The 26,211-nt window shown below is 39.1% G+C and overlaps 1 protein-coding gene across 1 annotated transcript; it reads right to left on the bottom strand.

The window, feature by feature from the left end:
* Nucleotides 1-279: 279 nt before the first annotated feature.
* Nucleotides 280-25,260, bottom strand: c1qtnf12 (C1q and TNF related 12). The gene is made up of 8 exons (XM_077598225.1): nt 24,032-25,260; nt 11,206-11,310; nt 8,969-9,080; nt 8,720-8,907; nt 3,990-4,098; nt 3,560-3,653; nt 2,534-2,612; nt 280-979 (listed from the first exon to the last, which is right to left on the bottom strand). The coding sequence occupies exons 1-8, from the start codon at nt 24,206-24,208 to the stop codon at nt 881-883; spliced, it is 963 nt and encodes a 320-aa protein (XP_077454351.1). The 5' UTR covers nt 24,209-25,260; the 3' UTR covers nt 280-880.
* Nucleotides 25,261-26,211: the final 951 nt, after the last annotated feature.

Raw genomic sequence — 26,211 nt, 5'->3', positions numbered from 1 at the left:
GATTTACTGCGTATTTGGGGTCATTGATAGGTAACTTTCTGTTGATTTTATGGTTCCACATCATTTCACATACATTTCTGAGCATATTTGGTTAACTTCCAGTTATGGTTATGCTTTTCATTTTGATCGCATTCTGCAGAATTAGGGGTCCTTCCATGAAAAATAAACTCTGGTCATGGGCCCCAATAATACTTGTAGTTTTTTTCTTTTTCAAGTCATAGTATCTACATAAGATCTCCGTTAAGGCTTCAAAATCACAATAAGGTCACACATTTCACAATAGTGTAAAAAGATATAATTTTATTGCTGTAGCAATCTAAAAGTCAAATAGCATAAGCTTGATACATTCTCTCAAACATAAATATAATTAAGTACAATTCTAACCAATTTTATGAAAGTATGATAAATTACAAATGTATGGCAGGAAAACAGAACAGTTGTCGTTACACATCATCCAATCATGCAATTGTGGCAGATCAAATAAACATTACTGAAAGATAGAACTGTGTTACCATGTGACAACCACAAGCTAAATAACATAGCTGTGTTGTCAGTATTGCTCCCAGTAAAAAATAATAATATCCTTGTTTGTCTTTCTGTTTTCTGGAGACAATGATCTTAAGGCACAGTGTAGGTCATTGCAGAAAGCTGTAGGTGGATTTTTTTGCATGACAATAACATGTTGCATGTTCAGGTCATTGTACTGCTGAATCAGCACAAAACTGTACCAAGGAGTGGGAAGTGAAATAGAAAACAAATCTCTCTTAAGTTCCACCCCTCCAACCCTCATTTGAGCCAATGGCGCCGGGTCAAAAAAATTAGCCGGACCTCGCTCTGAACGCCACTGCGCCCGACGATGGGAGCCCGCTGCTATGTGGTATTACACGCCGAGAAGCACGCCCATGAAGTCGGAGCCATTCTGTATCGTGACAGAGGCACTGGCGGCGTTATCCACAAAGATGGAAGTGTACTGGCCAGCCTGCAATGGGACAAAAAAGCACCTCACATAAATCTATATGTACAGTGAACCCAGTTTATCACAGGCATACCAGACTCATCTGCAGTAGGCAAAAAAACACAATTTCATGATAGTTTCACCCTTCATATATGATATAAACACATTTAAAATGCTTGAATAGAGTAAATTCGCCTCTAAACACAATTATCAAATCACAAATACAGTTATTTAATGGAATGGAATGGATTAAAAACAAAACAAAACTTGTGTATATTAGTAGGGGCCATGACCACGTTTGGTTTGATTATTTTAATTTGATTAATATTGTTTTTAAAACATTTTATAATGTATAATGTCATTTATTCAATCAAAATGGAATTAAATAATAATGATTATTAATAATAAAAATAATAATACCAGGTTCCCACACACATGGACATCAGGTTCTGGGTCATTTAGACCACCCTTATATACCAATATAAAAATGTTAATATTCTTTCCAACATGACCCAAAATGTTGTGCTATTATTTTTGTTTTATTTTAACTACCAAAACCTGTCTTCTTGCCCTAGAAAGAGTTCAAGTGGTGAGGCCTCGTGGGATTGTGTGAAGGTGAGTAGCCAAACTGGGTTTACACGGAGCTCGAATTACAATATATATGAATACAAGCCAAACTGAATAAAACCACTCCACTTAAACAACTCTTTCAGAATAACAAGCTGAATCCGAATGAATTTTAATTCCGAATAACAGGGGTAGCACATTCCATTTTCTTAACCAATAAGAAGTAAAATCATTTTATTGTATAGGTTGATTCAGAAAGAATTACACATTAAAAATAAAGTGCCTAAATAGAGCATGCAACTGTATTATTTTTAAGATTTTACTTAAAGATAAGATAAGATTTTACTTCTTATAGTACAAACTGTAAAATATCCTAACATCATTGCACGCAGAGACAACAGAAAGACAGAAAAAAGAACTATTCTAAACAGTACAGTAAAGTTCATCGAAGCTGGATTTGAACAAAATGTCGAACCAATAAGAAACCACTGTATCACATCTGTAAAACAGACGGTCCAGATTTGAATAATCACGTCCCGTGTAAACAGTTCCCTTGCTAGCCGTAATTGGGACAATTTTAATTGGAATAAGGACAAAATCTGCCTGTAAACCGGGCTATAGATTACTATAATACTCCCTCACAAATGTCATGTACTGTTGTTTAAATATAGTGTTCTTTGTATTGTATTGTTCACAAAATCCAAACAGGAAATAGGGCTCATGAACACACTACTGAAACAAGCTTATATATGGCTATGAATAAGGAGAAAATAAATATTTTTGGGATGCTTTGATCACTTTTTAATTGTGATCACAATTGTTCTTCCTGTACACGGTGAAAAGATGTGCCGCTATCAGGTGACATGCAAGTGCACACTTGCTAAACTGTAGATGTATTAGGTAAGTAGGCAGTAGTTTACATGGAAGGTTGTGACAGAGTACTTTTAACCAAATGGCTCTAGAGTTATTTAGAAAACACATTATATATCAGATAACTTGAAAATGACTCACCTGAAGCTCCAGGAGACCCTGAACACTCACACTAAATATCCGACTGTTACTTTCCAAGCCCACGATCATTTCCAACGAACTGTAAAACAATAATATTTGAAGAACTATAATATTGGCAAAATGATAAACATCAATGTCAAATTTCTTTATTGATACACAGAGAGTTGGGAGCTTTCTCATAATTTTCACAAAACCTTTGAGTAATAAGAACAGACATTTTGCTCTTAAGATGCTCCATGTTGTTTTGCAAGAATGTTTCCATACAAATTGAAAAGTCCCAGCCGCTCTGACTTTCCAAATTCAAGTCTAATGCTTGCAAGAACTGAAATGAGACTGTAACAAAGTCAAATAAAACAAATAGGCAAGTTAAGAATGTGAGCACTGTAGTGCTAGTCAGATTTATTTCTTCCTGAATAAGCTCTTTCATACGGTGACGGTCGCGAGCCATATTGTTAAAGTGCGCTTAGATTTCATAAAGTTGCCTCACTCTCCAGTGTGTTGTTGGAAATGATTATTTGTATTATTTTATAATGAATCGGTACGGTGGGCCGAGTGGTTAGCACGTCTGCTTATCAGTTCTGAGATCGAGGGTTTAATCTCCGGTGAGTTTTGACCTTTTTGCGTAGAGTTTTTATGTCTCCCCTGTTTTCTCATGGTATTCCTGTTTCTGGCCATTTCCCCAAAACTTGCAGGGTAGGCTGTGTAGACACTCAAAATTGTCCCTAAGTATGAGTGTGTGCGCAAATGGTTGCGCCTCTCTGTGTGCCCTACAATTGACTAGCAATCAACTTAAAGTGTCCGCTGCCTACTGCCCAATGTTGGCTAGGCTAGGCTCCAGCACCCTCGTGACTCTTGTGAGGATAAGTGGAACCGGAAATGAATCAAAGAATAAATACCATCATGATTTGTTATTGGGACATGGGACATTTTGTTATAAAATAAAATAGGTTGACCAGTATCCTAGTAAAAAATAAAACGTGTTCAGCATCAGAGGTTGCACCAAATTAGCTAATGCATAATACTTACGTGTATCTGTGGCAAAGTGACTCAATGCAGATCAGTACACGGATATTGTCCCTTGCTTTCAGCTGGCTCTTGCTTCTTTTTACTTCACTGTGATCTGCAAAAAGTCAATGTATTCTGTTAAATCTAACGTGACACTACTCAATTTAGTATGTTTTACCTTATTAGGGCCTTTCACGGCTATGGTGAATTGCAATATAACAAATAGCATTAGTTGCTTAGCCTTGATGATTTCCAATAACCTAATAGGTGAATTGTCCAGAAAGCCCAATGTTACATCTGGTGAATTTAGTGCAATACCAGTTGAAAAGCATAGTATTTTTTTAAAAGTATGAAACAAGATTAATGCAATGAGGTTGAAAATTGATGTTATAGAGAGGCATGAGTGGCCACTGACCAGACGGTTTTGAGTGGCACATGCATTTTGATTTACCAATGTGGACATTAGCAGAGAACTGGTAGATCCCTGTGATGGGTGCAGTGAATCTGCCAGTAGACTGGTCCATGCCTGCCCCTCTCAGGAAGGCTCCCTTGGCTGGCGGCTGCAAACAATATCAGATTTTCTGAATAACAGTCTTTTCATTAAGTATTGCATCATGATAAAATTTTGTAAGTGAATGCACACTTGAGGAAGTGTTACACCTCCTAGTTCATTTGATTAAAGGAGCAATATGTAAGATTGGTGGCCAAAAACCAGGATCTTAACATTGAAGTGCATAACAGCTTCCATTTGAGTCGCCAAATAAGTGTTTTGCAATGGAGAAGGAAGTTGCGTTATCATACCAATGTTGCATTTTGGCACGTGTAGTCTACAATTTACCTGTATTACATAACCTAAAGTTAAAAGAATACACAGTGCAGTCTTCAAATATAAGGGTTTCAAATTGCACCAAGTATGAACAGATCGGATGGACTGATTGAAATCGATATGAGAATTGTGCAACGTAAAAATCGTAGAACCTTTTTTTCAACACTTAGTTAACAGCAACAAAGACGATTTTAGTATTCCTCCATTTAACTTCAGTTACCAACTAACATTGGTACATGCGTAAAGATGCTATCTTTGCCTTGGTCAATGGACAACCACGTAGCACGGAAATACTAACTTTGTTCATATTGCTATTGTGAATTTACCATACAAGAATGTAATGTGGGAAAACTCAAAAATACATCCCCTGTTGAGCAGGAGTTGTGCAACTTTGGAATCTGTTGTCAGTTTTTCCTTTCTCTTTAGTTATCTCCATTGATGTCCAAGGTATATCTTTGTTTTGTTTCTGAATTTGTCAAGACTCATTTGACATTAAACGTAACATTTTTTCTCTATGGTAGGTGTTATTGTTAATTATGCCTGTGACATTGGTAGTAACATTAGTTTACATAGCCTACAGAATAGTGGCAACCCAAACGAAAGAAAAAAAAATCTAATAATTGGCTGGTTTGTGGAGGATGGGATATCCGATGTAAACATAAAAATAAAACAATAACAACTTTACGCCTTGACAATAGACTTTTAAAATTGGAAATTGGCTTAACCATTGAGAACAATGTTATAAGTACTTCGAAAACATTTTTTTTTATTTGTATTGAAATAGTTGGGCCATTGAATGAATAATTGGAGTGCAAATCTCACATACAAATCTTTACTTGAAGCCCACCAGTAACTATACAATAATATTCACAAGCATACATTCTATTAGTTTTAGTTTATTAAATGGCTTTTGATTCTAAATCTCAGAAAACAGCTTGACTCTGGTCACATTAGAGCAACCATCCGGCCAAGGGACACATCTAAGAAAGGGTAGCACAATATGTGAAAGACTAACTCAATAAACCAGATTTGATGGTAATTCATGGAAGTGCTCAGAAGGTAAAAAAAAAAACTGGCATTGGATGCATGTAAAAACAAGGATGTTTATACCAGAATTATGAAAAATTGTGCTTGGAGCGCTCCAAAAGCTGTCACTCTCAGAGTTTGTCAAATAATTTATAAAATTGGTCAGGTTTCTCGATCCCCCTGGCTTGGCATCTTTTCACTTGGTAAATAGTCCATGCCAAGCATAAGAAATTACATGAGAACAAAAACACCTCTCAAGAATGAATGAACTTGGAAGAGAACTTTGGTGAATGTGCAAAAAATGAAAGGTCCTTTTTCTTTGTGGACAAATTCAATGAAAAGCGGCGGTCCCACCATCGTAATACATTCTAAAACCATTTCAAAATTACGAACTCATCACTCTGTTTCCACTACATTGCTTCACAATTGTTATGTAGTTAAAGATAAATTAAATTGAAACATCTTTGATTCTGTTTCCAGTGGGATTTGGGCCTCATTTGAGCTACTTTAGACAATGTTTGATCGATCACCATCAAACCAGAGGAAACCAAATATTCCCTTAAAAGAACTACAGAGTTACATCCTTGTGTTTTACAATCCTCTGTCTATAAAGGTTATGCTTTGCCAGTCTCGTCAACAGGCTTCTTCCACTACAGCATACAGTTTCTTACAGGGTCTATTTCTGTCAGCTTCAAACTTTACTCCAAGTTACACACAGAGTGCCTTTTGTGAACCATCCAGAGGGTGATGTGTGGAACTGGATGGATATTTTTGACTGGTAGGTTTTTGGGTGGAACTTCAGGTTCTACCGGTGCCAATTACTACTAAAGTGGTAATTTCTCACACAAACTAAGCCAAACACTACACTTTGGCCATAAAAAGTTTACCAGTGAGAAGCAAATAGGTAAAAAAAAGACAAGAAGAGTTTGCAACTGATTTAAAAGGTTTAGGGATTAATATTTAATGTATGTAATGTATTTATTTTTTCACATTTTTGACGAGACTTTTGTTGTAAAAGTATCTGACCTTGGCAAATATCTGCCTACCATATAGTGTAAACATAATGAGCAGTAAAAATGTATTTTTAGTTTGTCTTATTTTTAAATTGCCTTCTCACCAAGGGAAATGTCTCTGTTATTGCAATCATCTTTAAAATACCTCATAAGATCCTCATAAGTGGTATATTATGAATTTCTCTACGCCAAGTTTCATTAAAACGAGTTCAACAGGTGGTTCGTTAGTACGACATCATTTTAAGCCAATATTTTCCTTGATATTTCTTGTGTATGTGTGTGTACTATAAAAAAAGACTTACGTAAAGACATACTGAGCATACACGGTAAAACGACAGTTGCAGAACTTGAATTTTGTAGTTAATCTAAGTATAAATTGAAATTGTGTTTAGTAGTTTGAACTCAAAATCTTAAGAAAACTTGACTTAACTTTAAGTATAGTGCCTTGCAGAAGTATTCGCGAAACCAAAATCGAATGTTTTGGCCACAATGCAAGACGATATGTTTGGCATAAAAGCAGCACAGCTTATCACCCTGAATGCACCATCCCCGCTGTCAAACATGGTGGTGACAGCCTCATGGTCTGGGCCTGCTTTTCTTCAACAGGGACAGGGAAAATGGTTAAATTGATGGGAAGATGAATGGAGCCAAATACAGGACCATTCTCGAAGAAAACCTGTTAAGAGTCTGCAAAAGACCTGAGACTCAGACATATATTTATCTTCCAACAGAAAAATGATCCAAAACATAAAGCTGCCAATATAAAATATATTACTACAACATTTATAGTCCAAATGGATTTTGAGTTTTGATCTCAGGCCAACACAATGGCTGTGGAACACGAAAATTATAAACACCCGTGTTGAAGGCATTGAGAGAGAGGAATTTAAGTATGAACCACAAACGTGATAATGTAATTTTAAAAAAAAAATCCAAGATTGCGCCGTCACGCGGCAGCCAGTGGCAGTAGCTCTGCCTACTCTTATTTGTTTTTCGTGTTTTACAGCCTTTCTATCTTTTTTTAAAATACATTTTAATATTTCTTAATACATTCCTTTTTACTTTACTTTGTACTTTATACTTTTTACTTTAATGTTTTTACAACTTTCTTTGTTCTGTTAGCCTGGCTTCTTTCTGCTACTTCTTTTTTGGAACCATTCAGCCATGCCTATGCTGTCATACACATGGGACTAGCTGTTACAATACGCAGCAGAAGGAGCAACACCTCAATGCCGCTGGAAATTCAGAGCTGGACAAAAGCGACGCTTTAGACCAACCATTCCATCATGGGATAAGATGGAAGAGCTGTCGGCGCTTACCAGGCCGGAAACGGAGTCGAGGGGTTCTACTCTGCTACTGTTGATTCTTCAGCTTCAGACTACTGAGGAACTGTGCAGATAAGCTTGGAAGAGTGACTCTGCATATTCTATTCCTCGGTCACAGTCTGCAGAAGTTCCCCATCTTGTGGAAGACTTCCTGTGTGTGGTTTCAGCTTTATCCAACTCTACAACGTCTTTTTCTTGAGTCTCTATCCGTTTTTGCTACCGCAACCAAGATGGCGCCGCTCAATTGGCAGCCGGTGGCGGTAGCTAAGTCCGCTCTTGCGAGTTTTGTGTGTTTGCTGCTTTTCTCTCTTCATGATTTGATTTGGTGATGCTTAATGATCCCATAAACTTTGATTTGCTTTGTACTTTGTGCTTTTGCTTTGTTCTTCTGCGGCCTTTGCGACTGTATTGTCTAACTTGTAATTATGTGTAACTATGCCTTTCCTGTATCTGCATTCTCACCCTCTTGCTACTGTCACAATGAAATTTCCTGACTACCGGATGAATAAAGTTATCCAATCCAATCCAATCCAATTAATATAGACTTGATAAAATTAGTTAGGAATACTCAAAATAACAGTCTTCTTGAGCTCACAAATTTGAGTTACGTCTAATTACAATCTTAGGTTAGCATGACTAATTGGAATGATGATACGCAGATACACACACCTCCCAGGATATTCTGACATTGTACAAAAACTGGCTGGAAGTACTTCAACAATAGGCAAAGAGCCATTTTAAGGTAGACTGTCAATCACAGGGTTTGTGTTGGCATTCATGCTCATATTCACACCTTTGAGTTTTGAAGTGACACATGCATTTTGGAATGTCAGAAAATGGTAGGAGCCCCTGGAGAAAGTGCCTTGCTATCCATGTTACATGGTGCTTCTTACATTTGAAAAAAAATCATAATAATATTAATTCCTATGTGGAAATAAATGGCTTGAGACATGTAGGAAGCAGAGCACAGTTGTGAACTTTGGCAACATACTGTTTGAAAATTCTGGAGCTCCACCAGAGTCTTCTTGTCAACAACAACAGGTCCCTTGAGTTTGCAGTGGAAAGCCTCCTCTATCCGCCGGTAGGACGTCATGCCCTCTTGCAACGTGAGGAGAGCCATGGGAAGCTGGCTAGAAGTGGGTTGTTGATCCACTGCCATGGCCCGTCTCTCTGTAGCCTCTGTTTGAAACACAAAATTATCTCATCCCTTAAGTGCTGAGCAAGCAATATGCTTCCATACCTTTGATCATCTCTTTGAATTCTTGGAGAAGAACTTCCTGGGTGACCTCAGCTCCAGGTGAGCCAGGTGGTCCCTGTGGGCCAGGGGGACCTGGAGGACCAGGTGGGCCTGGCTAGAGAAGGATAAATGTTAGCAAGTAAGCAACCAAAGTCACAGATGCCATTAGGGCAGAGTAAATATGTGTCTTTTGTGTAGAGGTAGAATTGTGCTGAGAAAAACTAGAAGAATTCCACAGGTAAAAAAGTAAAGGACATCTTTCCTCTTGACATGGGGCTTTTTATTACAACAAGAAGACTTCTGTCTTCTTTCCATTCTGGAAGTCCATGCATCCACAAATCAACATATTTCACTGTGTGGTTTGGTTCATCAATTTATAAATGAATAAAATATTAATACAAAACTACAGTATTAACTTAAAATGAATGGAAATATATCCACTCTGGATATGGGCCCTAAGAACTTTTTTTCTTTTCATAGTATTTGCCTACCACTGACAATGATACAGTTGTGGTCAAAAGTTTACATACAGTTGTGAAAAACATAATGTCATGGCTCTCTTGAGTTTCAAGTTATTTCTACAACTCTGATTTTTCTCTGATAGAGTGATTGAAACAGATACTTCTTTGTCACAAAAACATTCATGAAGTTTGGTTCTTTTATGACTTTATTATGGGTGAACAGAAAAAAGTGATCAAATCTGCTGGGTCAAAAATATACATACAGCAGCGCTAATATTTGGTAACATGTCCCTTGGCCATTTTCACTTCAATTAGGCGCTTTTGGTAGCCATCCACAGGATTCTGGCAAGATTTCTGACATGGACTTGTTTCTTCAGCATTGTCCACAAGTTCTAAACGGGGTTTAAGTCACGACTTTGGGAAGGCCATTTGAAAACCTTAATTCTAGCCTGATTTAGCCAATCCATTACCACTTTTTATGTGTGTTTGGGGTCATTGTCCTGTTGGAACAACCAACTGCGCCCAAGACCCAATCTTCTGGCTGATGACTTTAGGTTATCTTGAAGAATTTGAAGGTAATCCTCCTTCTTCATTATCCCATTTATTCTCTGTAAAGCACCAGTTCCATTGTTAGCAAAACAGCCCCACAGCATGATACTATTACCACCGTGCTTGACGTAGGCATGGTGTACTTGGGGTTAAAGGCCTCACCTTTTCTCCTCCAAACATATTGCTGGACATTGTGGCCAAACAGCTCGATTTTTGTTTCATCTGGCCACAGAACTTTCCTCCAGAAGGTCTTATCTTTGTCCATGTGATCAGCAGCAAACTTCAGTCAAGCCTTAAGGTGCCGCTTTTGGAGCAAGGGCTTCCTTCTTGCACGGCAGCCTCTCAGTCCATGGAGATGCATGTGTTGCAGCAGCTTCTAATTCTTGGCAGATCTGCTTTTTGGTGATTCTCGGTTGAATTTTCACCCTCTTGACCAATTTTCTCTCAGCAGCAGGTAATAGCTTGCGTTTTCTTCCTGATCGTGGCAGTGACAAAACAGTGCCATGCACTTTATACTTACAAACACTTGTGCACTGTTGCTCTTGGGACCTGCAGCTGCTTTGAAATGGCTCCAAGTGACTTTCCTGACTTGTTCAAGTCAAGGATTCGCTTTTTCAGATCCATGCTGAGCTCCTTTGACTTTCCCATTGTAGCGTTTGTGGGTGTTTGCATCCAATGAGCCCTATTTAAATGGCCTCAGAGAAGTCACCAGCTGTAGTCACTCATAATCACTCACAAGAAGTTAAGAGGCCATGCTATGAAGCTCATTTCACTGACACAACTTTCTAAGTCACCAAAATTGCTAATTCGTGTTGCTGTATGTATATTTTTGACCCAGCAGATTTGATCACTTTTTCTGTTAACCCATAATAAAATCATAAAAGAACCAAACTTCATAAATGTTTTTGTGACAAAGATGTATCTGTTCCAATCACTCTATCAGAGAAAAATCAGAGTTGTAGAAATAACTGGAAACTCAAGATAGCCATGACATTATGTTCTTCACAAGTGTATGTAAACTTTTGACCACAACTGTACGTTCATATAAACTGGGAGGATTATCTCTGAATGCTAATGTATCAATGCCATTGACTCTTAGAGATCCAAGCCATTTTAACTGATCCATGTCAAAATGGACTGACTGTCTAGCTACAACAATGAAAGCCAACAAGGTAAATACGTGCCCTATGTTAAATACTACAACAATCTCAACAAGTTCACTGGTTTTACCAAAGGTCTTTTCCGTTTGCGACACTTTGCAGGGAAGTTGCCAACTGGGCGTTTGACAAAGTCCATCCATGATCCCAATGGATCCACTCGTTGGTTATCAGAAACCTGTAAAAAGAAGGTAAAATTGCCTTGAATTTGAAAAAAAAAGTGAAGTCGAATTATTTTGTGGTTATAATAAAAGCTATTACAAAATAAAAAAAGATCGAATTTGCCATTTACTATGTAAGACTGAGGGAAATGAAAGTTCATGTTTGTCAAAATTTCCAAGTCTGATGAAATATAAATCTAATTTCTCAGAGAGAGCAGGTTTGATACATAACCTGCTGAAATTCAGCTCTTGATTTGGCTTATTAGATTTTTTTCTTTTTCTCAAAAAGACAAATTGCTTTGGATCAACACTAATCTTCAAAGGCAGTATTGAAAATCAAGAGCTGCAAAGTGTGGACCAAGAGTTCACGTTGCAAATTGCTTTTGGAAATCAGAGAAGTCATATCCTTCAGAGCAAAAAAGAAAAGCACCAACCAGAAGACATGCAATTCCTATTTCAGCAATACTCGCCCAAGCTACAATCCGTGCCTTAAAAAAGCGTGACCTCATCAGTAGGGATATGGGTAGGAAACCGGCCTATTGGCATTGCAGACCTGTCTCCTATTGACGCTGCATGGCTCCTCCAAAAGTGCAAAATGCAAACATGGAACGGTTGTGAAAATAAAATTGTATATTGCCAGGATTTCACCAACAAAGCTCCAGTCATTAGTGCATTCCAGAGGTGCTCAGACTATTTCAGCACACGCGCTTGTAAAGAAATGACCAGTCAAAACGGTCTACTATATATTTAATGAGAAATATATCGAGGATTCTTGTAACTTATGTTGATGTATAGTATGTCACATGACCACATATGTACAATTCAACTTTAATTGTATGGCTTCAATTCATGACAATGTCACCCTAGGGAGGTTAACAGACAAGCCAAATTCATAATAGCCCAGCTAAGGACTCCAACAGACTGGATCAAATCTTATTCTCATGCGATCTACCAACAGTACCTTTGCAATCAACTCATAGATTGCGATCAACATATTGAGCACTCCTCATGTATATACCATATTTATTCGAGTATAACGCGCAAACTTTTGTACCAAAAAACTGAAACAAAGTTATACACAAATCTCAGTGAAACACTGAGTTCCGCCAGTGACGTAAAACCTGTCTTTGTCCGCTAGATGGGACGCGAGAGCCCGTTCTATTGGCCGTAAGCTCACGCTTTAAAAAAAAAATAGAACTCAAGAAGAATGGAATCAATTGTTTGGTGAATTTGATGATGAAGAATCAGACTTTGAAATGTTTTAAATATTATGGGGATGAATTAGAATTTAGGGATTTAAAATGGTAAATTCCATTTGAGAATTGTGTTTATACTGGTAGTTTGTTTTACCAGGTTTCCATACCATATGTTGTGATTAAATGTTTTGTCATGGCGACAGGTGTTCAGCATTTGCCAGTTACCAATACCTGTGCAATCCTTGGTGTGAGCTGAGAAAAAGTGAAAAAAAAAAAAATACCAATTTTTAGTCACAAATTATGGGTGCGCGTTATGCACGTGTGTGCGTTATACTCGAATAAATACGGTACTAGTTTGTGAACACTTACTCAGTGGAAAGGTAATGTAGAAATGTGGCAAACACAATCCAATACTGTAATCCAAATGTTGTCCCTCCAAACATTTCACTCAGGTCAGGTGCCATGTCAGAACCCATTTGGCCAAACAGGCTTAGACAAATGTAAACAAAGTGAATGATTTCTAAACACGTTCCTCAAGCAAGCTGGTGAGAAATGATTTTGCACCCCTTGTATGTGTAGACTGTCAACACATTTATAATAACATAACATACATGACATAGCATTGCAATAATTGCATTACTGTATACCCATACTCCATATGATTTTAACGTTGTTAGTCTCCTTTTAAAAGAGTGTCCTTATCTAAAACAACTCACTTATAATAAGTTGCTCTTGGGCCTCCATTAGCCAAAGATTATATGTTCCAAGATATCTGGACATAATATCGTCATGCATTACACTGTGCATTTTGATTTATGTCAAAGGAGAGCCGAAATGAATTCCAATCGCATCAATCTTAAGCGGCCTTTCACCAAATGTCAAAAGCTCGCAGTCGAGATAGATGAGGAGATAAAAACAAGCCATGAAAGGTGAGTCCTCTGAAATGGAATTTGTTTAGGTTTGGCAGTGGGTTGCAGATCACTTATCTGCAAAACCAACACTACATTTTTTTCCCACTGTAAGACCTGCCTCTTGTTCCACTGCAATAAAAAAGTGGCGTCTTGTTTGCCTTCTCAAAGTGCTGGAACCAAAACATTTCCCCTCGAATATTTGGAGTTTCTCTTCTGTCTGAAAGCAGACTAAATAAACAAGTTAACATGCTGGATTTTCTTCTGTTTTGTTGTGCTTCTGAGGCTAGGAAACATACAAAAGCCAAAATGAGAATTTATGAGATTACTTTTCAGGCTTTCAATACAATTTCCAACAAAACTGAGCCCCTTAGTAAATTCCTACATAAGGTTTTAAGAAAAAAGTATAAATTGGAAGCCAAAAAAAACTAGAAGGCACAGCAAGTGTTAAAATTCTACTTTTTAACTTATTATTTCTACTTAAATTTGTGTATTCATGCATGGTATTAATACGTGTGGCCTACGGCTGGCTGACTGGCGACCAGTCTAGGGTGTAGTCTGCCTTTCGCCCGAAGTCAGCTGGGTTAGGCTCCAGCAACCCCTTCGAGGATGGGTGGTATGGAAGATGAATGAATGAATGATATTAATATGTGATATATTTGATCATTAAAGTTAAATGCTTTGAGTTAGATTGAAAAAAATAATAATATTAGATTTCAACTGAACACACCCACATGCCCTCTACTGACAGACTTGGAACTTAAATGCTGATAGGTCCGGATTCATTAATCCAATTAAACAAAAAATTGGGCTCTGAGGGTCGATGCGTATACACCGTTGAGACATAGTAACCACCCAAAATGTAATTCTCATCCATCCAAGAATAACGGAGGAGTAGCTAGTTTAACTATTTTGTTGTTGTTGTTTTTTGTTAATGGATGTTCTTTTTCTTCAACAACATTAATAATAAAAAGGCAGTGAGACCTTGAGCCCTCTTTTCAGGCCGCCTGAAAAAAATATATATATTAGATCCTTTTTTTTTCATTCATTCATTTTCTGAACTGCTTTGTCCTCACTAGGGTTGTGGGGGGTGCTGGAGCCAATCCCATCTGACTTCGGGCCAGAGGCAGGGGACACCCTGAACTGGTGGCCAGCCAATTGCAGGGCACGGGGAAACAGACAACCATTCACTCCCACACTCATACCTAGGGGCAATATAGAGTGTCCAATCAGCCTACCATGCATGTCTTTGAAATGTGGGAGGAAACTGGAGTACCCGAAGAAACCCACACAGGCCTGTGGAGAACATGCAACTCCACACAGGTGGACTGACCAATATACATAAATCATCCAAGAAATATATTTTGTGAAACTACAAGCATTCTAGTACTTGATTTATATTTGCTATTAAGTTTTTTTTAACTAAATGACTTATATAGTTAGTGTACAGTCAGTCTGATTAGTTCAGGTTATTCAGGTATTTCAACCCTCAATTTGGGCGAGAAATTCCAATTTAAAAGTAAGCAAAAGCTTCAAATTCATCGTTTCTTAAGTCTTGAGCAGCTATTTGCATCATTGTTGCACTGGTTTATTTGACATTAAAAAAAGAAAAACGCAGCATATTATTAACAGGAATTCACTCTGAGCTCATTATCTTCTTTAAAACACACACATAAGCATACACAATTCATTCAACGCTCCAACAATTCCAACCTATGCAAGGGAAAACATCGTAATGGAAGTTGGTATTAATCATTCTGTAAGATGGTGATTCAAGTATCTATACAGAAATAATTGTCAAGTTAGGTGCTTAAATGAAAGCAATTACATTAGCTGTTGCTATTCACACTTGAGCACACAATAAATCCCTGGTGGGTTAAGTTTTAATATTGAATTACAAGTGTGTGCAGGAGTGCGTGTGTTTGTGTGTGTGTGTGTGTGTCTGTGTGCGGGTATCTTAGGACATTAATTTTGCTCAATTGCAACCATTAGAAAAGTCCAATGAATTTTGACTTAGAGAGAGAGGATCAAAGGTGAGCAATTGTTAGTGTCATGCAATAAGTTAAACACAATTATTATTATTATTTTTAATCAACTTTATAGTGTTATTGCCGCCCGTATGCTGCTTCAGAAACACAATTTCAAACATGTAGAAACATTAAGAATTGTTGCATGTTACAGTTAAACTAACAGAGAAATTACCACCAAGTTTTGGAAGTGCATCAAAGCACGTATCGGAAAGAAAATCATTGTCATCTGTATGTCGAACCTCCCGCATGTAACTTAAGGCATATTCACAGATGCACAGTTTGGTCTGAAAGGTTTGTGGCGCGGACCATTTTGTCTGCTGCGAATACAAACCAGCGAATTCTGGTGTGGAGGAAAGATCTGGTCTAAGACCTCGCTGGAGAGGTGATCTCGGTTGGCATCCAAACAAACTGGGGGGTGTTTCGCTTTATGTGGGACAATGACTGCACAGTGGTGTGAACCAGTTCATAAATCACACACCTTTTTGCATGAAACAGGCTTCCGTAGCCAAAAGCATTATGGGAAATGTGTGGTTAGCATCACACCTCTGTGATTTCTTACATGTTATACAGTGTTACTACACCCAGACAGTTTTCTCCAATGATTAAATTATGTCTCATGGGACTCTTGCAAGAATTGCCTTGTGAGAAGGAACTGTCCAGACCAAAAAGCAAAACGGTGAATTTTCCAGGTGTGACTACACTCTTGTGGAGTATTCCCACTTACATTGTTTGGTCTGGACTATACCCAAAAAGTTCTTGTAACTCATCTTCAGGTATCCTTCCGTCTGGTATCAATACAAACCAGCCTGTCCGAGAACTCGCCAGAGAGGCGGTCTCAGTTTACATCCCCACCTTGGTGCAAAGGAGTTCTGAAATCACACACTATTTCGGACGTAACAGGCTTCTGTAGCTACAGACATGATATATGTGAAATGTAAGATGATGGAATAGAAATTGAAAAAAAAATGAATAGAAATTAAATTGGTGGTTAAAGGTGGGTTTGGTGAGCAGTATTCTATCATGTTGACCACGATAGGATGAGTCTAACAACTGTTATTGTGTATTTCTTGGATTATTCAAATCCTAAATGGTAGGAAGGAGGAACAACAATTCGCTACATGCTGTTCTAACTGTATGTTGATCGGTTTGATGTTTTCAAGTGGGGACGGGATGGGCTTGGGTACCAGACTGACAGCTGAAAAAGAACACAGGGGACCTTCTTTGATCACTACCAACGCATAGGCGTCTGGAAGTGGCCTCATCTGTCAACAACCCAAACTGAGAGAGAATGCCATGTTGTCTGCCAGAAGATGAGATTTCTCAAACGACAAACTGGTATTAAACATTGAAAATGAGCTGTGTAAAGCACGAATACAACCAAAGCAACAACCAGCTGCTGTGGTGTTGAATTTATAACCCTTCTCCATCAATAGTCATATTACCTAAAATGACGCACATTTTAAAGTCACAATTTATGGAGGGTCAAAATTCAGAAAACTCTCAGTGATAAAACATACACAAATGGTCATCTCAAACTCCATAGGAAGTGCTGGCTATATTTTCCATGAATTTCACATGTACTTGTACACAACTTGGTGCACCAAAGCAGAAAGCAGTGTTTTGTTGTTGATAAAAAAAAAGAAAAGAAAGAAAGAAACTATTGCGAAGGCATGGTTAAGGCTGGGTAGACAGGATGATGAAGAGCCTAGTAATCCTCTTGTTATTTTCCATGCCTATGCTGCTCCCTGTGCAGTCATCCATGCATGGCTGGATGGGGATCACAGTGCTCCCATCACAAACTGAGAGGCAGGGATCCCAAGAGGATAAGAGCATCCTGCTAACCTGATTTTCTCCAATTTTCTGACAGTAGGCATATTTACCTTCGAGACATATCCTGTTGTGAATGTTTGTCAGTATTGGTTTTGTCCAAAGAAAAACAATTGCAGTAGAAATGATGAAGTCAAATGCTCCTGGAGTCACACAAATTGAAATTCAACCCATATTTTTGGGGTAAAATTTACATCAGACTTCACACAGATATTCAACACTATGCTCATCTATAAAAGCTCCACCCACAAATGGCTGCTTTTGTAACTTTTTTTTGCAACGGTTATTAACCAGTGTCAGCGATGAGTATTAGGAAAAGAATTTGAGAGGACTGTACAAAGAAAGTTACTTGAACCATGCAGACTCAAATTCAAAACAGTAACACTCAGTGATGGGATCAGTGTAAAAACTACAATCAGTAGGTTTTGAACAAGAGTGTGTCGGGTTGATCCAAAATGTCACAAAGACGTCACCCAGGATGAGAGAGAGGAAACAAACCTCACCTTAGGCTAAATCCAGCCATTAATCGACACACTGTGTGTGTGATGATTGACTTGACTCATCAATTACAGGCATTGTGGATTGTTTGGAGCTCTCAACAATGACAGATGGCTCTCATCTTTTGTTTAGACAGCAATGAGCATTACATTCTCTTCAAGAGTTTAAATAGGGACAGGGAATACGGTTCATGTGAGATTTTTTTTTAAAATGTATAACAAGTCCCCCTCACACTATTCGGACTATTGTACTTTCAAATGGAATTGCCCAATGCTAGCAGCCCACACACATTGGTCTGAATGCGTTCCCACTTGGCATGAGGGGAAAAATTGTAAATATGAAGTGTAAATATTAAGCTCGTTTGATGACACACATTCCATGCCAGGATGCCTCTAGCAGACAAGTTGTTTTTCTTGCCATGTGTCGAACGATAAACTTACTGAATAGGTAGTCTGAGTTGTTCAGGGCACACTTTGCTGAAGGAAAGTGTGTCCAGAGCAGCATTGCTGGTTAAGATAAACTAGTTTTATTTTTTATTTTTTTAGCCAAAGCATGCAAAAAGTAGATGTTATCAGCAGTCTATGAACTTCATTAGTGTAAAACTGACTCTTTAGGGGCGGTGTTTGTGAATACAATATTGTAAAAAATAATTTTGAAAACCAGCCCAGTGGTTAGCATGTCGACCTCACAGTTCATGGGTCAAGGGTTCGATCCCAGGTCGGTCCTCACTGTGTGGAGTTTGCTTGTGCAGGTTTTCTCTGGGTTCTCCAGTTTCATCCCACATCCAAAAAAACATGCAGGGTAGGATGGTTGAAGACTCTAAATTGTCTGTAAGTATGAGTGTGGACGTAAATGGATGTATGTCTACTTGTGCCCTGCGATTGGCTGGCTACCGTATTCAGGGGGTCCTCCACTTGGTGCCTGAAGTCGGCTGGGATAGGCTTCAGCAAACTGAATAAATCAATGAATCTTGAAAAGTTTACAAATAGGTGAGTGTTTGGGCATTTGTAATCGAGGAGTTAAGTTGGTTATGGTTTTTAGCATTTAAACAACAGTGTTGCTTTCGAACCATCCACTTGGATACCTAATTTAAGTTAATGTGTCACGCAATACATGTTTTAATGACTAGGTTTATTCTAATTGTAGTAGATGTTAATGGAGAGAGACAAAGGAGGATTTGAAGAGGAGCTAATCCTAAACTAGGTGTTCTCTTTCAGTATACATCGGGGTTTAGTGACTACCGTACACAGCATGTTGTCCTATTTTCCAGGGCCACACAGTTACACCCCCCCCCCCCCCCCCCCCCATTGGATGGCCCAGACACAGTGGAGTCAGACTGGGTCTTTGAATGACAGAATCAATTGACTGGGAGGAACACTGCAACGGTTCTTAAAATATCCTCCCACCTAACGTTCCTAAGAATTACTACATCATGGCACAGGGCCTACTATGGTTGACTCCGGTTCGGGAAGGTGGGCGTTGGGAAAAGGAATTAGTGAAAACAACAAGACACCCCCGCACCCTTTGGGATGAGACAGAGGAGTGGAACCGGAGCGGGTCATAATCTTCCGCAGACTTAAAGGTTGACACAAGGTCATTCTTCATTGGTTCTGCTTTCACGGAGCGGCCCAAACCAAATAAACAGCAGCACACCACAACTGCCTACATGGTGTTTCATAAATACAACTGAGGACTCCTTCCTTGTTTCCATGGAAGAAAGATTCCAAAAGTAGGGCTGAAGGGAAAGATGGCCGGCAGGCTACATAAGCGTTGTGTGCTAATATCATGGGTGGGCTGAAAGCAACTTACGGCGTGTGCTAAACCTTCACAAAAAATAATGACCACCAACACACAACTCTTGCACATTCATGGCTAAGCTGCCCTTGAGCAAGGCACCCAACTACCCCAAATGCTGCCCCAGATGTTGAAAAGCTGAATGCCTGTAGTCTACTTAAAATGTGGAGGTTAAAACATTCATTCATTCATCTTCCATACCGCTCATCGTTGAAAGGGATGCGGGAGTTGCTGGAGCCTAACCCGGCTGACTTCGGGCGAATGGCTGACTTCACCCTAGACTGGTTGCCAGTCAGCCGTAGGGCAAACAGAGACAAATGACCATTCACACTCGCAATCATAATGCCACCACCGGGAATCATGCCTGCGCTTGCCCACACCGAAGTCAGGCAAGTGAACCTCTATATCACGAGGCGGCAGGTTAAATCACTTAAATCATAAATGTACTTATTAAGTGCAATCTAATTTAAAAACAGCAATTGACTTGGCACTGTTTGAACATGCACTAACAATGATGATTAAAATGTGGAAAACTGGCGTCATTTTTAATAAGGGGATATTTTTTATTTCATTATTTCATTCCTTTTTTTGTACACACAATCTCAACCAACTATGGGCAGTAGGTGGAGGACACCCTAAATTGGTTTCCAGCCAATTGCAGATGTAGCAGATGATCAAAGGGTTGTGAACTGATATCATGTTTAATAAGGGGTCATTTTTATTCTAAAATGGGAAACCATCTGAAAGTAGCTACTTTAAAATTCCTACTAGCTGAATGATAAAGACAAAATACCTTTTGCTATTTCAACTTGTGACTAAATAAAAAGATGCTATTGATGATACGGTGCATGAATATACATTTTTCATGTTTTTGGAGTGTAAGTGTGTGGGCATGTATAAATTAGCTTGGGCATTACCAAATAACATCACAAACCAATGCCAAGTCAATTGTAGTAATGCATATTTCAAATTTGCTTATGCATGATAAATCCATTTAGATTATTTTCCCCCTAAAAATATCTATGTAAACAATTCAATTAAAATATTTTGTTCAGCTGACTACGTGTGATGTGTAAAAAGGCCGGGACTCCCTTTTTCTAGGCGCACATAGAACACACCATAATTGGAATTCATGTCAGCGCAAAGCTCGCCACTCATGTTTTGGAATTTGGAAGCTGGGCAAACTGGTGTGCAGAGAGTTTAGAGCACAGCAGAACCAGTTTAACCTTTGGTACAAAATAGAACTCTATCTAACGCAATTGTGGTCCTGGCAACAGACACACGAGAACAGTGACATTATGTATTATCATTATTATTATGTATTATTGAGGCAAGATGGCGGCGCAAATGCATGCAGTGTCAAACTCTCTCCCCATGTCACACATGGACACGAGCTATAAGGTTAGAAGGTTGTTTTCAAGTGCAGACATCTGGCCTCTCCACTCTAGCCAGGTTCTGACAATATCTGCCTGTTAGGTCCTTATACACTTCTTCTAGTGTTGTGCCGTCAGGGCCTTCAAGGCATTCTCTGCTGGCCTAAGAAATATCTGAATCACAGACTGATGTTAATTATATTTTGTCCATGAATACTTATTAAATAATTCCAAATTGTCTGGTAGCTTCTTTTCATTGCTTTTCCCCCTGGTTGCACTGCTTCCAGATGTGTGTTTTCATATTGAAGCATTTAACCAATCACATTTCAGCCATTATTTGTTGCCAGGGACAGAAATCTGCCTCAAGGCCTTCATAATCAGTTCTGTGGGCTCTGCTGCATTAAACAAGCGTCGATAAGACTCTTGCTTTAACCAATCAGAATTTGATTTGGTGACACCAAGGCCTTCTCGCAGGGGTAGGGATACATCATTGCCTTCTCGCAGGCGTAGGGATACGTCATTGCCTTCTCGCAGGCATAGGGATACGTCATTGCCTTCTCGCAGGCGTAGCGATACGTCATTGCTTTCACCAACTATGATTGGCTAGTGATAGAGTGGACTAGCCAGAGCTACCAAACTGTATCTGGAGCGAGCTGCAGAAGAAAATATATTGTTGTGTTGATTTAATAGCGGTTTTGTCAACCCGCAAAGGCTGAAGGAGGAGAAGAAATTGATTTGTTTGCAGATTTACTGTCAAAGCCATTTTCAAGACGGACTTTTCAAGAAAAAAAAAGCTGGACATCATTAAGAAAGGTCGGACAACTACAAAGCAAGCAAGCCTGTCACAACCGGGAACAAACATTTTCAGCACTAAATCGAATAAAAACGTATGCCAGAAATACGACAGGACAGGCTCGACTTTCAGCATTAGCTTTGATGGCGATAGAAAAGAAGGAGGAAAGAAAGGAGGATGGATATTGTAAGGATTTTTGGTGAGTAAAAAATGGCTATATTCCTAAATAATATTTCAATTGTATGAGGTTATTATTGACGATTTTTATGTCACAGCTGTAGCTGCAGTAGAGGTTTTATAGCCATAAAATCGTTTTTGAGGGTTGGATTGATTCCGATAGCTGAAGGCGTCACTAGGAAATTCCCGGACCGCCACTGACTTCTTCATACCAAGCGTACATCAACCTTCTCATTGGAACAAATCCGTTTCTTCATTGGTGAAGCCTATGATGAACAGATAAGTGCGACACCCTCAAGGGATACGTAAAAAAAATGTTAATCAGTACGGAAAAAAAGCCTGGTTTGATGCATTTACCTGCTAAGCACAACACAGAGCAAATCTAGACTTGTGCCGAACATGAAAATAGAGCCCAAATTATTTTCTTTTCTTTCTTTGATCTACACATGCCAATCAGATCACAATTGTAAAGAACATTATTCCTTCAGTCGGTCAATTCAGTCAAACACATATCAAAATGAAGATGAACTAATCCACTGCTGTTTCGGTCCATATTTACGTTATAGCCTAGGTCAGGGGTGTCCAAATTATTCCGCAAAGGGCCACAGTGGGTGCAGGTTTTAGTTCCAACTGATCCAGCACAGATCAACAAGGTTTCTTCTGAAACCAGCAGAACCTGGTGGCATTCAACTAATTAAACTTTTAAGACACCAGATTGGTGAAAAAGTATCCTCTTCTTCGGTTGAAATGAAAACCTGCACCCACTGCGGCCCTTGAGGACCGGTTTGGACGCCAATAACCTTGGTCATCAAAAATCGCTGTCGCAATGTCCACCATTGGTGGTCTTTGCACAAAACCGGCAGCTGTGGAGTCCCTGGATCCAGACAATTGTGGGAGGATTTCAGTTACCATCTCAGTTGACATATCAATGCTGATATTTGATTCTGGGGTAAAAAGATAACTTTCACTGTCTATCAAGTGAGAATGGTTGTGAGGCTCGTGGACTGATAGTTGAAGCCAAATATTCCAAGACACCGAATTATTAGCTAAATACATTACAGATGCAGTAGGTCTCTAATGCACAACAAGCAAGACGATGTGAAGATTTAAAGAAATTGTTCAACTCATTGTGCTACAGGATCTAGCCCTTGGCCCTTTGTGTTTCCGACCAGCTGGTGAAACACGGGTTTGATCGTTTTCAAGGCATCAGTATCAGAATTTGAGTTTTTGGGGAATCCCTATGCAAGTGTCTGGCACTGTTCCACCTGTGACAGCCAGCAGATGTCACTGGGCTGGGATGATTTTGGCAACATGCTATCACACAATTGAGAGGAAATCCTGTCTGCATTGTTCTGAATCCAGAATATTTAATACTGTGATATAGCAACCAGTGACCCCTGTAAAACAACAACAATAACATACCTGTCAACCTCTGCCGATAACTGCCCTTATAAATGATTATGATTCCCCTTACAAACCCCCCCAAAACCTTACAAACACCGTACGACTCGTACGGTGTTTGTAAGGTTTTTGGGGGGTTTGTAAGGGGAATCATAATCATTTATAAGGGCAGTTATCGGCAGAGGTTGACAGGTATGCAATAAGGGGTCTCCTTTAGGATAAAATTCCAATATTTTTGATGAGATCGATGACATCGGCTGAAATTGGAAACCAAAATGTAACAGATAGCTGATCATGATGGTGTACCATAACCACTGCCCAATTCCAAAAATGTCCACCTTTGGTCTATAACTAGACTCATTTTCAGCGGTAAAGGAGTAGTAGTCGGAGCAGCAGAATAAAAAGAAGGAGCAGTGTGTAATTCTCATCTAATATTGAAAACTGCATACAATCTGAATTGTCACAATAGTTGATGAAGGACATTCATAGTAAACTTCACACTAATTGATGCTGTGATCAGCCGTTTTGCGGTACACATTCCTGGCATACCCATGGAAGTCATCCATTAAGAATTTCACACATTTTGATGCGGCCTGCTGAGTTTTGACCTTAGAGGTCACACCTGTCCCCTACAACCATTGAATCTGGACTGCAACAGGGTGAGAAACCTGTTCCTGCCACTTATCTGTTGATAAAAAAGCAACAGTACTAAAGCACAATTGTAAAGGTCTTAGTTGCTACCTTTGGAATTCCAGACTCCTCTTCACTGTTTGACAGAGTGGCGTTGTAAGTCTCTGTATGTTGAAGTGGCGTTTCTTTTGGCTTCTTCCGCTCCTTTTTGGCTTCCACTCCATCAAGGATGCAGTAAGTCCAACACACTGCAAGCACCACAACCAGGGGAGCTGTCCCAAACCACATTTCCACAAAATTGGACCTAATGGAGACCGAATACTCTTGAGGAAAGACCTATTCAAAAATATTCACCAGCCCCGGCGTCCCGATGATGAAAATGAGTCAAAAGGAGTGCTTGGAGTTCCAAGAGACAGTTACACTGACGACTGCAGCTAAGTCCCCCTGGCCCCCTCACCCCACCTTGGCCACTTGGTGCCGGCTTACTCAACTATTAAATGTTTCAAGCAGAATGCTCCGAGGGAATGACACATGGGCTCAGATCTGACAGCAAATAAACCCATTAGTGAGATTTTTCACGCTTTCTGCTCTGTTGGGGGGTGAGCTGAAAGATGGGAGTTAAGAGGGCAAAGGGGTGTACCAGAAGAAGAAGGAGCAAAGAGGAGGGGGTATCCAGAACTTGAGGGGTTTCAGCGGCTGCTTCTTCTCACTCTCTCACTGTGCAGTGGATCCAGCAAAGGGATGCGGTGATGGCTAAAAGTTGAAGGTCAGCCAAAGTTGGGCGTTTGTCATAAAGATGTTGTTGCCCTCTCATGGGACAGTTGGACACAATCGTAGGTGATCCAGTCATCCAAATCTCTACCCCGTGGTTTCTCAGGAATATTCCTTTGCTCGATCACGAGTCGAAACTCTTTACAACCCCATGACATTCAGGTCCTGGGACAGTTCATTGAAGGTCACTCCTCCTAGCAAACCCACATCTGTTTGACATCAGACGGCAGAAACGAGTTTTGTTGTTGGTCTCTGTGTATCCAGGTTCTCCCCTGTTCACTTTCTGAGCATTAGGAAGGAGCACAGTGGCATTTAAATCATGAGCCGTACTCCCACCCCTCTCCTTCTTGAATGTTGGCAAGCACACTAGCTTGTCTTGGTCTGTTATATCTCACCTGAAGCACAAAGGCTTCTGTGGCAACAACTTGTTTATGCATGAGAGGTGTGTTCATTCGTGTGGATATCCCTAAATGCTGACATTGCCTAGAGCAGATTCTTCTAAATCTTATCATCAATAAATCTTCTGAAAATGGGTGGGGTTGAGTTAAATGAAAATTACAAAACTGTAAGAGGACGCATTTGATAATGACTGAAATTAAAAACGACTCTCATGTATTCTCATTATGTACCTCTGACGTCCTATGTGAAGCTTCTAACCTTAGGCGTACGCAATATTATATATTTTAGCATTCTGCCACCCAGCGGCAGCAGTTTGAAGTACACATACTTAAGACAAAGCCTTGTAATGCTGCTTCTCATCTCATTTTCTGAACCGCTTTATCCTCATTAGGGTCGCGGGGGGTGCTGGGCCCTATCCCAGCTGACTCCGGGCCAGAGTCACCCTACCCTGAATCGGTAGCCAGCCGATCGCAGGGCACAAGGAGACAGACAACCATGCACACTCACACTCATACCTAGGGGCAAAATAGAGCGTTCAATCAGCCAGCCTACCATGCATGTTTTTGGAATGTGGGAGGAAACCGCAGTACCCGGGGGAAACCCACGCAGGCCCAGGGAGAACATGCTAACTCCACATAGGTGACCGTGACCTGGATTTAAACCCAGGACCCCAGAACTGTGAGACCGACGCACTAACCACTCACCCAACCATATATATATATATATATATATATATATATATATATATATATATATATATATATATATATATATATATATATATATATATATATATATATATATATATATATATATATATAAATAACTATATATATATATATATATATATATATACACACACACATTTATATATATATATATATATATATATATATGTATATATATATATATATATATATATATATATATAGATATATAGATATATAGATATATAGATATATATAGTTATTTATATATATATATAGTTATTTATATATATATATTATTTATATTATATATATATATATATATATATATATATATATATATATATATATAAATGTGTGTGTGTGTGTTTGTGTGTATTTATATTTTTTTTTCCCTCGAGCCTAATGCAGTTA

Source organism: Stigmatopora argus, chromosome 1 (genome assembly GCF_051989625.1).
Source record: "Stigmatopora argus isolate UIUO_Sarg chromosome 1, RoL_Sarg_1.0, whole genome shotgun sequence".
In the NCBI taxonomy this organism is placed as follows: Eukaryota; Metazoa; Chordata; class Actinopteri; order Syngnathiformes; family Syngnathidae; genus Stigmatopora; species Stigmatopora argus.
This window is presented reverse-complemented; position numbering and strand designations above follow the sequence as displayed.

Coding starts and splice junctions, on each gene's coding strand:
- c1qtnf12 (XM_077598225.1), bottom strand. CDS start 24,208: ATGTGGTTTGGGACAGCTCCCCTGGTTGTGGTGCTTGCAGTGTGTTGG. Junction 11,311..24,031: donor AGGAGTCTGGAATTCCAAAG/GTAGCAACTAAG, acceptor TTCTTTTTACAG/GTTTCTGATAACCAACGAGT. Junction 8,908..8,968: donor ATTCAAAGAGATGATCAAAG/GTATGGAAGCAT, acceptor TGTTTCAAACAG/AGGCTACAGAGAGACGGGCC.